Below are 12,318 nucleotides of genomic sequence, written 5' to 3' on the forward strand. Positions count from 1 at the left end.
CGACACACACCGCGCCGCGTCCACGCGCTCCGTGTCCCCGGCGGCTCCGCGGCGGGCACTATAGGCTGGCGCCCGTGATCTGCCCGTTGTATTCCGCCGTCTCCATCTTGAGGATGTAGGGGATGATGCTGTCGATGGACACGTTGCCGATGAGGCCAGTGAAGAACAGCTCCTCCGTGATGCTGGAGCTCATGAGCCGCAGCGCCGGCAGCCGGACCAGGATCCGGGCCAACCTGCAAAACCGGCGACAGGGGACGCGGTCGGCCAGGGAGCCCCCGTCTACACCGCACGGAGCCCCACCAGCCACCGCCTCCCGGTTCTCGGATTGCAACTGTTCCAACTGTTCCGCTTATGGGAATTTATCACGAGGGGAAAAAAAAACAGAAAAGAAAAAAAAAACAGAAAAGAAAAAAAAAACAGAAAAGAAAAAAAAACAGAAAAGAAAAAAAAAACAGAAAAGAAAAAAAAAACAGAAAAGAAAAAAAAAACAGAAAAGAAAAAAAAATCAGACAAGTGCAAAATGCACGTCTAAGCGCGTCCCCTCCACGCTGTCCCTCCCACCTCGACTGTCCCAGCCCCAGCACCGCACTCGGGGGTCCCACCGACAGGACAGGCTGACACAGCGTCTGCACACGGTGGCCGTCAGAAACGATGACAAGGGTCTCGGTTTCCTGATAGGGACAAGACACCCACGACATGCCGCTCTGCAAAAGTCTAACGCGAGGCTGCCAGGCGGCACGCACGGCCCAGCCCGGTGTGTGCGTGTCTGTGCGTGTCTGCGTGTGTGTGCACGCGTGTGCAGAAAGCGTCTAGAAAAACGTTCCCTACGCTGCTCGTGGCCGGGCCGTGGGTGTTGGGATTGGCAGGGACTTATTTTCTGGGCTGTCCCCATTTCCAGTAGCCAGTTGGCGTCACTGCAACACACGACGCAGTGGAGAAGCTTCCGTTTGGAGAAAGCGTGGCTGGGAGGCGACACCGAGCACCGGCCCTGGGGGGGACCCTGGACGACTGGAGGGGGTCCCCCGCACGGCCAGGCCTGCTCCCCGAGGAACTCGGGGGGCCCTGTGCAGGACACCCCGAACTGGGAACAGCCGACGTTTACGCCAGCAGGGAAATGTCCGCCATGGAAAATGATGATGGAGACTGTTAATGCTCGTTGTGTATGACACGAAAAAGGGTCACAAAACCTTTGGTGTTGAGCATCTCCGTTACATCAAATACACCAAGGTTTCTAGAAGTAAACGCACAAAACGGTCTTTTTTTTTTTTTTTTGGAGACAGAGTGTGGCTCTGTCGCCCGGGCTAGAGTGCCGTGCCGTCAGCCTCGCTCACAGCAGCCTCAACCTCCTGGGCTCCAGCGATCCTCCTGCCTCAGCCTCCCGAGTAGCTGAGACTAGAGGAGTAGCTGGGACTGTAGGAGTAGCTGGGACTAGAGGAGTAGCTGGGAGGGCAGGAGTAGCTGGGACTAGAGGAGTAGCTGGGACTGTGGGAGTAGCTGGGACTGGAGGAGTAGCTGGGACTGTGGGAGTAGCTGGGACTGCGGGAGTAGCTGGGACTAGAGGAGTAGCTGGGACTGTGGGAGTAGCTGGGACTGGAGGAGTAGCTGGGACTGCGGGAGTAGCTGGGACTGCGGGAGTAGCTGGGACTAGAGGAGTAGCTGGGACTGCGGGAGTAGCTGGGACTGCGGGAGTAGCTGGGACTGCGGGAGTAGCTGGGACTGGAGGAGTAGCTGGGACTGTGGGAGTAGCTGGGACTGGGCGAGTAGCTGGGACTAGAGGAGTAGCTGGAACTGTGGGAGTAGCTGGGACTAGGGGAGTAGCTGGGACTGGGGGAGTAGCTGGGACTAGGGGAGTAGCTGGGACTGGGGGAGTAGCTGGGACTAGAGGAGCAGCTGGGACTAGAGGAGCAGCTGGGACTGCGGGAGTAGCTGGAACTGCGGGAGTAGCTGGGACTAGAGGAGTAGCTGGGACTAGAGGAGCAGCTGGGACTAGGGGAGTAGCTGGGACTAGGGGAGTAGCTGGGACTGGGGGAGTAGCTGGGACTAGGGGAGTAGCTGGGACTGGGGGAGTAGCTGGGACTAGAGGAGTAGCTGGGACTAGAGGAGCAGCTGGGACTGTGGGAGTAGCTGGGACTAGGGGAGTAGCTGGGACTAGAGGAGCAGCTGGGACTAGAGGAGCAGCTGGGACTAGGGGAGTAGCTGGGACTAGGGGAGTAGCTGGGACTGGGGGAGTAGCTGGGACTAGGGGAGTAGCTGGGACTGGGGGAGTAGCTGGGACTAGGGGAGTAGCTGGGACTAGAGGAGCAGCTGGGACTAGGGGAGTAGCTGGGACTAGGGGAGTAGCTGGGACTGCGGGAGTAGCTGGGACTGCGGGAGTAGCTGGGACTGGGGGAGTAGCTGGGACTGGGGGAGTAGCTGGGACTGCGGGAGTAGCTGGGACTGCGGGAGTAGCTGGGACTAGAGGAGTAGCTGGGACTGTAGGAGTAGCTGGGACTGTGGGAGTAGCTGGGACTAGAGGAGTAGCTGGGACTGCGGGAGTAGCTGGGACTGTGGGAGTAGCTGGGACTGTGGGAGTAGCTGGGACTAGAGTAGCTGGGACTGTGGGAGTAGCTGGGACTAGAGGAGTAGCTGGGACTAGAGTAGCTGGGACTGTGGGAGTAGCTGGGACTGTAGGAGTAGCTGGGACTATAAGCGTGCTCCAAAATTTTCGGGGGACACGGTAGGGAACAAATAGGAAATGCTTCACATGAAAGGACCCCGGAGATTCCTGCAGCCCCCGCCCGGCCGGCGCGTTCCGCCTTCGGATAGATCTGGACAACTTTGGCGCCCAGATCCGCAGGAGAAAGGCTCATTTTTGTTTATTTCTTGCCGAGCACCCACCACAAAGAACACGGTCAATTAAATCTGGCCCACATCGAGGGACTTGTCTGTCAGTTTATCGGAGGGTAAAATCAGTACTTTGTGCGACTCGCCCCCTCCTTCACAGGGCCAGACTCAGTTCCTGTCAGTTGTCACCGTTAGTGCCACCACCTCAGAGGACGCTGGGCAGAGGGGCAGGTCTCAGACTATTCCGGACAAGGGGGACCCCCATGGGAACCCGAGCCTCACGCGCGGTGTTACCCGAGGGCGGGTGACACCCTCCAATTAAGGTCAAGCAGTCTGAGGCCTCCCCACGTCACACGACCCTGGAGTCCGGACCCTCCTCGCCTGGGGCTGTCCCTGCCCTGTCCCCACCTCTGAATTCAAGCACTAAAGTGTCGGCTGGGCGCGGTGGCTCACGCCTGTCATCCCAGCACTCTGGGAGGCCAAGGCGGGAGGATTGCTCGAGGTCAGGAGTTCGAGACTAGCCTGAGCAAGAGCGAGACCCCGTCTCTACTAAAAATAGAAAGCAATTAGCTGAACAGATAAAAATATATATAGAAAAAATGAGCCGGGCGTGGTGGCGCATGCCTGTAGTCCCAGCTACTCCTCTAGTCCCAGCTGCTCCTCTAGTCCCAGCTGCTCCTCCAGTCCCAGCTACTCGTCCAGTCCCAGCTACTCCTCTAGTCCCAGCTACTCCCACAGTCTCAGCTACTCCTACAGTCCCAGCTACTCCTACAGTCCCAGCTACTCCTCTAGTCCCAGCTACTCCTACAGTCCCAGCTACTCCTCTAGTCCCAGCTACTCCTACAGTCCCAGCTACTCCTCCAGTCCCAGCTGCTCCCACAGTCCCAGCTGCTCCCACAGTCCCAGCTGCTCCCACAGTCCCAGCTGCTCCTCTAGTCCCAGCTGCTCCTCTAGTCCCAGCTGCTCCTACAGTCCCAGCTACTCCCACAGTCCCAGCGACTCCTCTGGTCCCAGCGACTCCCACAGTCCCAGCGACTCCTCTAGTCCCAGCTACTCCTCTAGTCCCAGCTGCTCCCACAGTCCCAGCTGCTCCTCTAGTCCCAGCTACTCCTCTAGTCCCAGCTGCTCCTCTAGTCCCAGCTGCTCCTACAGTCCCAGCTGCTCCTCTAGTCCCAGCTACTCCTCTAGTCCCAGCTACTCCTCTAGTCCCAGCTACTCGGGAGGCCGAGGCAGGAGGATCGCTTGAGCCCAGGAGTCTGAGGCTGCTGTGAGCGAGGCTGACGCCACGGCACTCTAGCCCGGGCGACAGAGCCAGACTCTGTCTCCAAAGGAAAAAAAAAAAAAAAAAAAAAGGAGTGAAAGTGTCATCTAACGGAGGCTCTGCCCGGCCGCCGGGGACGGCGACAGCATCTACATCCGGAAGGACTGAGGCCGCCGCCCTCGTCCTCGCCCCCCGCGCGGGCGTCTCACCGGTACGTGTCTTCCGCGTAGGTTTTCTGCACATAGTCCTGCAGCTCCATCTGGGCCTTCTCCTGGAACTTTTCAATCTGGCTGGTGCTCGTCAAACCCGGGTGATCTGGAAACAGGAAAACACCCCCCGGCCCCCTCTGTATTTGCAAAGTCTCCCGGGCAGATTTCCGATCTTTACTTTCACTCAAACTTCCGACAGACTTCTCCAAAGCACGACAGAAGGGACGGGAAGGCTGGTCTTAGCTTGGGCACCACTGGGACCCGCAGGCTTCTCCTCCGTTTGCGGCCGAGGCCGGAAGGTCCCCAGCAGGAGGGAGGGGGTCAAGGTTCGGGCGTCTAACACCCCCCCACCGGCTTCTTAACTACTCTAGAAAACACATCGACTTTCAAACGATGCCATAAAATCAGAAATCATCATCGACTTTGTAGATTACTTGATCGTATCGTTTCTCCCAGCCTTTATTAGCTATTTTGTCGTCCGTGAGTGGATGGCCGGGGAGGAGGGACAAGATTGAGGTGTGTCCAACCCCGGCCGGCCATCGAGGACAACGGTCACCCTGAGTGACCTCCCGATGGGCTCCGCGGCCACCACCGAGGGCAGCGGGCGCGTGAGGCCGGCCTGGCTGTCTTCTGCCTCCTCTTCCTCCCCCGCAGCCGGCCCTGCCGTACCCCGAGACCACGGGGGAAGCGTGTAGCTTCAATCTCTACCGGATTATCTATGCCGGTGTTAACAGAGCCCGGGAATCGGCAAAGAACCAAACCAAAAAAAAAAAAAAAAACAAAACCAGAAAGAGCAAAGGACACTGGCCAGCAGGACACGCGTGTTCCGTGTGCTCCGGTCCCTTAATCACGCTACACACTAAATCTGCCCAATGCATGACCCCCGCCACCCCCCACCCCGCACCCGGGGTCTGCAGCCCGTGTCCTCGGGGCTGCACGGGGTTGGGGCCAGCCAAGCACGCGTCTCGAGCACACGGGGCCCACGCGGGCAGCCTGGCAGGGCCCTGTCTACACCGCGGGGCGACGGGACGACACGTTCACGCTAGGAAATCGCAGTAGACACGGGAGGCAAAGTGCGGCGAGTCCCCACTGCAGAGCTTACCGGGGCTAAAGAGAACTATAGCTTTAAGGTATGCGTACTCATAGCCGTCTATATCCAGCCTGGCCATGCTGTTGCAGAACTCCTGTAGCTTCCAGATGTGCTCCATCACCTGCTTGATCCGCTCGCCCGACAGCTTGTCTGCAAGGACACGGCGCACGGCCTCAGAGAGGCTGGGCACGACGCGGAGACCCGCGGGTGCAAACACTCGGCAGAATCATTCCACTCTTTTTTTTTTTTGGAGACAGAGTCTCGCTCTGTCGCCCGGGCTGGAGTGCCGTGGCGTCAGCCTCGCTCACAGCAGCCTCAGACTCCTGGGCTCAAGCGATCCTCCTGCCTTGGCCTCCCGAGGAGCTGGGACTAGAGGAGTAGCTGGGACTGTGGGAGTAGCTGGGACTAGAGGAGTAGCTGGGACTGCAGGAGTAGCTGGGACTAGAGGAGTAGCTGGGACTGCAGGAGTAGCTGGGACTAGAGGAGTAGCTGGGACTGCAGGAGTAGCTGGGACTAGAGGAGTAGCTGGGACTGTAGGAGTAGCTGGGACTAGAGTAGCTGGGACCATAGTAGCTGGGACCGTAGGAGTAGCTGGGACTAGAGGAGTAGCTGGGACTGCGGGAGTAGCTGGGACTGTGGGAGTAGCTGGGACTAGAGGAGTAGCTGGGACTGCAGGAGTAGCTGGGACTAGAGGAGTAGCTGGGACTAGAGGAGTAGCTGGGACTGTAGGAGTAGCTGGGACTAGAGTAGCTGGGACCATAGTAGCTGGGACCGTAGGAGTAGCTGGGACTAGAGTAGCTGGGACTGCAGGAGTAGCTGGGACTACAGGAGTAGCTGGGACTGCAGGAGTAGCTGGGACTGCAGGAGTAGCTGGGACCACAGGCATGCGCCACCTCGCCTGGCTAATTTTTTTTCTATATATATTTTTTTAGCTGTCCAGCTAATTTCTTTCTATTTTTTTTTTTTATTTTTAGTAGAGACGGGTTCTCGCTCTTGCTCAGGCTGCTTTCGAACTCCTGACCTCGAGCGATCCTCCCGCCTCGGCCTCCCAGAGGGCTGGGATGACAGGCGTGCGCCACCGCGCCCGGCCCATTCGTTCATTCTTGAGGAGCTTCTCGGGGGAGGCAAAGATGCCTTCGATTAGGGGGTTGCAAGACCCAGGTCTGCGCCCCCCGTTTTGCTACTTCCCGTTTCATCTGGGGCCAAGCAAAGGGCTTTAGCGGCGCCTCAGTCTCCCCATCGGAACCAATGAGGTAACAGTGCCGACTGTATACGGTTGTGAGCATTCGTGAACTACCGTACTCGGAAAAAAAAAAAAAAAAGTGAGCCGTCACGTGTGCATGAAAATATAACGTGGGATTATTTTGCACACGTCACTAAACGCCTATCAGGAACTTGACTTGTAAAACTTTCTCTGCTTCTTGATGGTCACCGCGTGCCGAGCGCGCGGTCCGGCAGGGATTTCCACGTTCTCACCGGGAAAGGACCCTAAGTTGTTGTGCCACCTCCCCGAGCGACGGCCGGGCTCCCCACCCCGCCCCCAGGCACAGGGTCCCGCCGGGGGGGCCCCCGTCCCCGCCCTACCTTCCTGAATGCTGTTCTGCAGGTGGTTGACGATGGCGGCCAGGATGGTGGAAAGACTCATGACCTGGGCGCACTGCGCCAGGCCCAGCGTGAACAGCTCGTTCCAGCAGGCCCGCACCAGGCTGGTGTTGCAGTCCTGCCTGCGGGCACACACGGGGCCGCGTCAGGGCCGGGCGGCGCTCGGCGAGGACCCGGGGTGCACGGGCTCGAGCCCCCAGCGCCCCCCGGAATGCACAGATGCTGGATTTGGGGTGCACGGGCTCGAGCCCTCAGCACCCCGCGGAATGCACGGATTTTGGATTTGGGGTGCACGGGCTCGAGCCCTCAGCACCCCCCGGAATGCACGGATTCTGGATTTGGGGTACACGGGCTCGAGCCCCCAGCGCCCCCCGGAATGCACGGATTTTGGATTTGGGGTGCACGGGCTCGAGCCCCCAGCGCCCTCTGGAATGCACGGATTTTGGATTTGGGGTGCACGGGCTCGAGCCCCCAGCGCCCCCCGGAATGCACGGATTTTGGATTTGGGGATACATGGGCTCGAGCCCCCAGCGCCCCCAAAATGCGTGGATTCTGGATTTCGGGATACATGGGCTCGAGCCCCCAGCGCCCCCAAAATGCGTGGATTCTGGATTTCGGGATACATGGGCTCGAGCCCCCAGCGCCCCCCGGAATGCACGGATTCTGGATTTGGGGTGCACGGGCTCAAGCCCCCAGCGCCCTGCAGAACACATGGATTCTGGTCTGTGGCGTGTCCCGGATCATTTTCCAGGAAAACGACAAAGTCCATCAATGTCTTCGTTCCAGCTCCTCTGCTTGATAAACCCTCTATTCTCTTTCAAAAACATTCTTTGGATTTAAGGGATGAGCGATTTTAACAAGCACGGCCAAACTGTCACTCCCTGCTACGGCCTTCTACGTCCTCAGCGGTCCCGGCCTGGCTCTGCCCCGGGGGGACAGGCGTCTGTGACTTCGGTCCCGCAGCCGAGGTCGGGAGAGGCTGCAGGGGCCAAAGGACCAGAAGCCGAGCGTGGGCTCCAAAGGGCAGAAACGCGCCCCACAGAAGCGGGGGGCCAGGACAGAAGCAGGGGGGACAGGCCCAGCCTCAGCAAACGCCAAATGCACCATGTCCCTTTCTTGTCCCCAGACCCCAGAAGGCCCGAGACGCTGGGCTGCTTGGACCGGGCTGCCGGCTCTGGTTTTGCCCTGAGGATGGCCCGGGCGCGGCAAGGTGACAATAGCCCTGGCTGCCGTGCGTGTCTGGCATTTTATCCTGTTCATGAAACACGACCGAAACCGCCTTCATAAAGGTGGTCGCGGGTTCTGTCCAGTCCGGGCTGAGAAACCGGGCGGGAGAAAGTTCCAGATCACAACTCGAGAGACACATTCAGGGCGGCGGGTGGATCGCTTTTCAACCTCTCTCAAAAAACCTTAGCTCCCCCACCAGGACCAACAGCCGCGGTGTCACCGACAAGATGCCCAAGGTCACGCCACCTCCCGGGTGGCAGCGAGGGCCAGGCCGTTCCCCCAGGAAGTTAACAGTGACTTGCCAACGCATGTCCTCAGTGTCACCTCCTCCCCAGTTCTCCTCGGACGACCCGGGGCCAGTTCTGGTGGCCTCTCTCGTTTAACCGGGCAAGCGAGGCCACCATGTGACAACTGCCTGCCACCTGCCCGGCCCAGCAGCTCCACGCTGTCTTCTACTGAGTCCTCCCCGTATGGTGGGGAAGGAAAGGCGCTTTACAGGCCTCAGCCCCTCGTGAGGGTTCAAGGAGGAGGAGGAGGGGGAGGAGGGGGAGGGGGAGGGGGAGGAGGGGGAGGAGGAGGGGGAGGAGGGGGAGGGGGAGGGGGAGGAGGGGGAGGAGGAGGAGGGGGAGGAGGGGGAGGAGGGGGAGGAGGGGGAGGAGGGGGAGGAGGAGGGGGAGGAGGGGGAGGAGGAGGGGGAGGAGGGGGAGGAGGAGGGGGAGGAGGGGGAGGAGGGGGAGGGGGAGGAGGGGGAGGAGGGGGAGGAGGAGGGGGAGGAGGGGGAGGAGGGGGAGGGGGAGGGGGAGGAGGGGGAGGAGGGGGAGGAGGGGGAGGAGGAGGAGACCAGAGGCTCAGAAAGGCAAGGGACCGGCACAAGGCCACACGGCCGGGACATCCTGTTCTTACGACCCAGCACCAGGTCCGTGTGCCTCAAACTCAGCGGGATAAACCCGTGGAGACCCGGCCTTCCATGCCGGCATTTGCCACGTGTGACATTGGGACGTTCACTTTGTCACAGGCATTAACTGTTACTGTATTTCTCTTCTTACGTGGCTACTTCGCTTCCGGCTACACTGTGAGCCACAAGAGCCGCTCGGGGAAGGAGGGGGGGGGTGGGGCTGCAGAGACAGCACAGGGTCACGCTGCTCAGGGACCCGTCACCCCGCGGGGACGTTCTCGTGTGCGACTGTGACTCGGTGGCCCCTGTCTCATTGAGGCTCAGGTACAGCCTCCTGGCCTGGCTTCAGCCTGTTGAGTCACGCTGTGCGTTTTTTTTTTGTTGCTTTTTGTTTTTTTTTTTTGGATCATAATAAAACGTCTTTAATTTGTATAGAATTAAAATAAAACGGAATGCAATCAGGGCAGACGCCCATGACAGAAGACACCTGAAATTGCTTAAAAAACGGGGTTGGAAATCACGTCACAAGATCCTCAATAACCCATGCGTGAGGGAAACCAAGAGAAATAAAAACGGGGGGAATATTTTCTTCCCAGAGTGACACCCCCCATGCCGATTTCATGGGCCGTTTGTTTTTTGTTGGTGACTGATTCTTGCTCTGTCACCCAGGCCGGAGAGCAGGGGCGTCGTCATAGCTCACTGCAACCTCAAACTCCTGGGCTCCCACACTGCGCGTGTTTTGTAAGATATTTGGGGTCCCCCTTAGACGAGGCCGTGGGACAGCTAGACCGGAGGGGCCCTCGGAGACCCCGCAGGTGGTTCCTAGAGAGGGGACACGCGCAGGGGGAGCAGCCACTTACCCCAGCGCCTGGAAGGCAGGGATGGAGCGAGCCCAGTGCATGGACAGGAAGAGCAGACGGGACGCGGACTCACAGATGTAGTGCACGTTCAGGTACTCGGGCATCGGGCTGGGCATGGTCAGCTGCAATCGAGAGGGGACGCCCAGCGCGCCAGGTGAGCGGGGACCGGGCCCGGCCCGGCCTGTCGGCCCCTGTCCCCGATTTTTAAGCTCCTGACGGGGGCGGGGGGGGGTGCGTCCCCGGGCAGCGGGGGCTGGCGCTGACTCTGTGTTGTCTGGCTCCGCGCAACAGAGTCCGACAGCCCCTGGGATGGGGTGACGGAGCCTGGGGAGACCCCCGGCTCACCCGCACAAAAACAGGCTTCTCTCCGGTCATGTTTAATAAAAAAAAAAAAAAAAAAACTCAAAGCAAAAAACAACCCAAAACACACATCTCAACGGTCTCCTTTGCCAAACTGCGGCAAGTCCGCTCCGAGCCACGGGGTAAGGTCTAAACTGGAATCGGGAACGGGGGTCGGCTTCTCGGGGGAACAGGGATCCCGGCAGGTGGCCCTAAGGTGCCGGTGCGTGACAGAGAGGGAGAGACAGGACGGAGACACCCCGCGGCCAGAAAGCTGGGCTGGGCTCTGGCAACACCCCTATCTCTGGCGCTGGGCCCCCACTGGTGACCTGCGACCTTTAGCAGCTCTGAGCAGGGACTGGCCGGATCTCTGTGGTCGAGAGTGCTGGGAAAACAGGCCGGGCGCGGTGGCTCGTGCCTGTCACCCCAGCACTGTGGGAGGCCGAGGCGGGAGGATCACTCGAGGTCAGGAGTTCGAGACTAGCCTGAGCAAGAGCGAGACCCCGTCTCTACTAAATATAGAAAGAAATGATCTGGACAGCTAAAAATATATATACAGAAAAAAGTAGCCAGGCGTGGTGGCACATGCCTGTCGTCCCAGCTACTCCTCCAGTCCCAGCTACTCCTCCAGTCCCAGCTACTCCTATAGTCCCAGCTACTCCTCCAGTCCCAGCTACTCCTATAGTCCCAGCTACTCCTCCAGTCCCAGCTACTCCTACAGTCCCAGCTACTCGGGAGGCTGAGGCAGGAGGATCGCTTGAGACCTGGAGTTGGAGGCCAGCCTGGACAACATAGCAAGACCCCATCTCTACAAAAAAGAAAAAAAGAAAAATGAGCCGGGCGTGGTGGCACATGCCTGTAGTCCCAGCTACTCGGGAGGCCGAGGCAGGAGGATCACTTGAGCCCAGGAGTCTGAGGCTGCTGTGAGCGAGGCTGACGCCACGGCACTCTAGCCCGGGCGACAGAGCGAGACTCCGTCTCAAAAAAAAAATAAAATAAAATATGCTTCATAACGGGACGTGGGTTATTCTGGAATATAAAACCCCGCTTGAAGTCACCATGTCAAATGTCACGGTATGGAAATAAGCCCCCTCCAAGGGCTGAGTTTGAAGCCGCAGACCAGCGCTGGCGGAGGACTCCCGTCCCGGGAGCAGGGGGTCAGGCCCAGCCCACTCACCTTGAACGTGACGTGCGTGTCCGACAGGAGGGGGCCCTCGACCTCGATGATGGGTGTCGACTGGTCTCTGCTGATGACGTGGATGCCCCCTCCGCCCCCGGCGTCCACGCCGTCCGCCAGGCTCGGGGACGATGAGCTGTCTGTGGTATTAAGCGCTTTAGCTAAAGTATCGAACGCCCTGCGAGCAAAAAACGAAGCGAGCGAGTGCTGTGAGTCCGCAGCTTTGAGGGGGAAACAGAGCTCGAGCCGGGACGTGATTTAGCAAAACGATGTATTGGGGGAAAAGATAATTAAACTCCACCTGCAGAGGGTTTGGAAGTTTCTGTGTATTTGTCTACACAGCAACTCGGGTACTGAGCTAGTATCAATGTTGACACTTTTCACAGCTACCCTCCAAAGGCAGAAACTGTCTCCCTTTTACCAGTGTGGACACTGAGCCTTACAGACATTAAATAACTTCTCTAAGACCAGCCACGTAGGAAGTGGTGGACCTGGAATTCTACCTAATTCGAACCTAACCCTCTTTTCGCGGGACCGAGATCTTGTTTGTTATCGGACCGCAAGGGAACAACGAGGACCAGAGCGCTCGTGTGGGCCCCGGCCTGGCCCCTGCCCTGGCCCGACACGACAGGCGGGAACGGAAGTGGCAAAGGGCCAGAGCCAGGAGAACCGGCCTCGGCCGCAGTGACCGACGTCTGGGTCCGGCTCGTGCCATCTGTCAGCTGGTGTCGGTCTGGCCACCCCGGTGGATTTATGCTCTAAACTCGCTACTTAGAAAAAAATATACGCGAGAAAAATAAGGCTAGGCCGGGGCGTGGTGGCTCACGCCTGTCAT

General features: G+C 59.2%; 1 protein-coding gene across 2 annotated transcripts in view; it reads right to left on the reverse strand.

The window, feature by feature from the left end:
• NR2C2 (nuclear receptor subfamily 2 group C member 2) overlaps positions 1-12,318 on the reverse strand; it is a 33,660-nt gene that overhangs the window by 5,356 nt on the left and 15,986 nt on the right. The window contains exons 9-14 of one of the 2 annotated variants that reach the window (XM_069497729.1): positions 11,484-11,661; positions 9,968-10,089; positions 6,968-7,107; positions 5,396-5,533; positions 4,294-4,399; positions 1-233 (exon numbers count right to left, since the gene is read on the reverse strand). In XM_069497729.1, the coding sequence (XP_069353830.1) occupies positions 59-233; positions 4,294-4,399; positions 5,396-5,533; positions 6,968-7,107; positions 9,968-10,089; positions 11,484-11,661 (859 nt within the window). In that variant the 3' untranslated portion in view covers positions 1-58. Of the gene's footprint in view, positions 234-4,293; positions 4,400-5,395; positions 5,534-6,967; positions 7,108-9,967; positions 10,090-11,483; positions 11,662-12,318 lie in introns of those variants that run through there. The other variant, XM_069497730.1, reaches the window with a different exon arrangement.

The sequence above is a fragment of the Eulemur rufifrons genome, chromosome 22 (genome assembly GCF_041146395.1).
Source record: "Eulemur rufifrons isolate Redbay chromosome 22, OSU_ERuf_1, whole genome shotgun sequence".
Classification (NCBI taxonomy): Eukaryota; Metazoa; Chordata; class Mammalia; order Primates; family Lemuridae; genus Eulemur; species Eulemur rufifrons.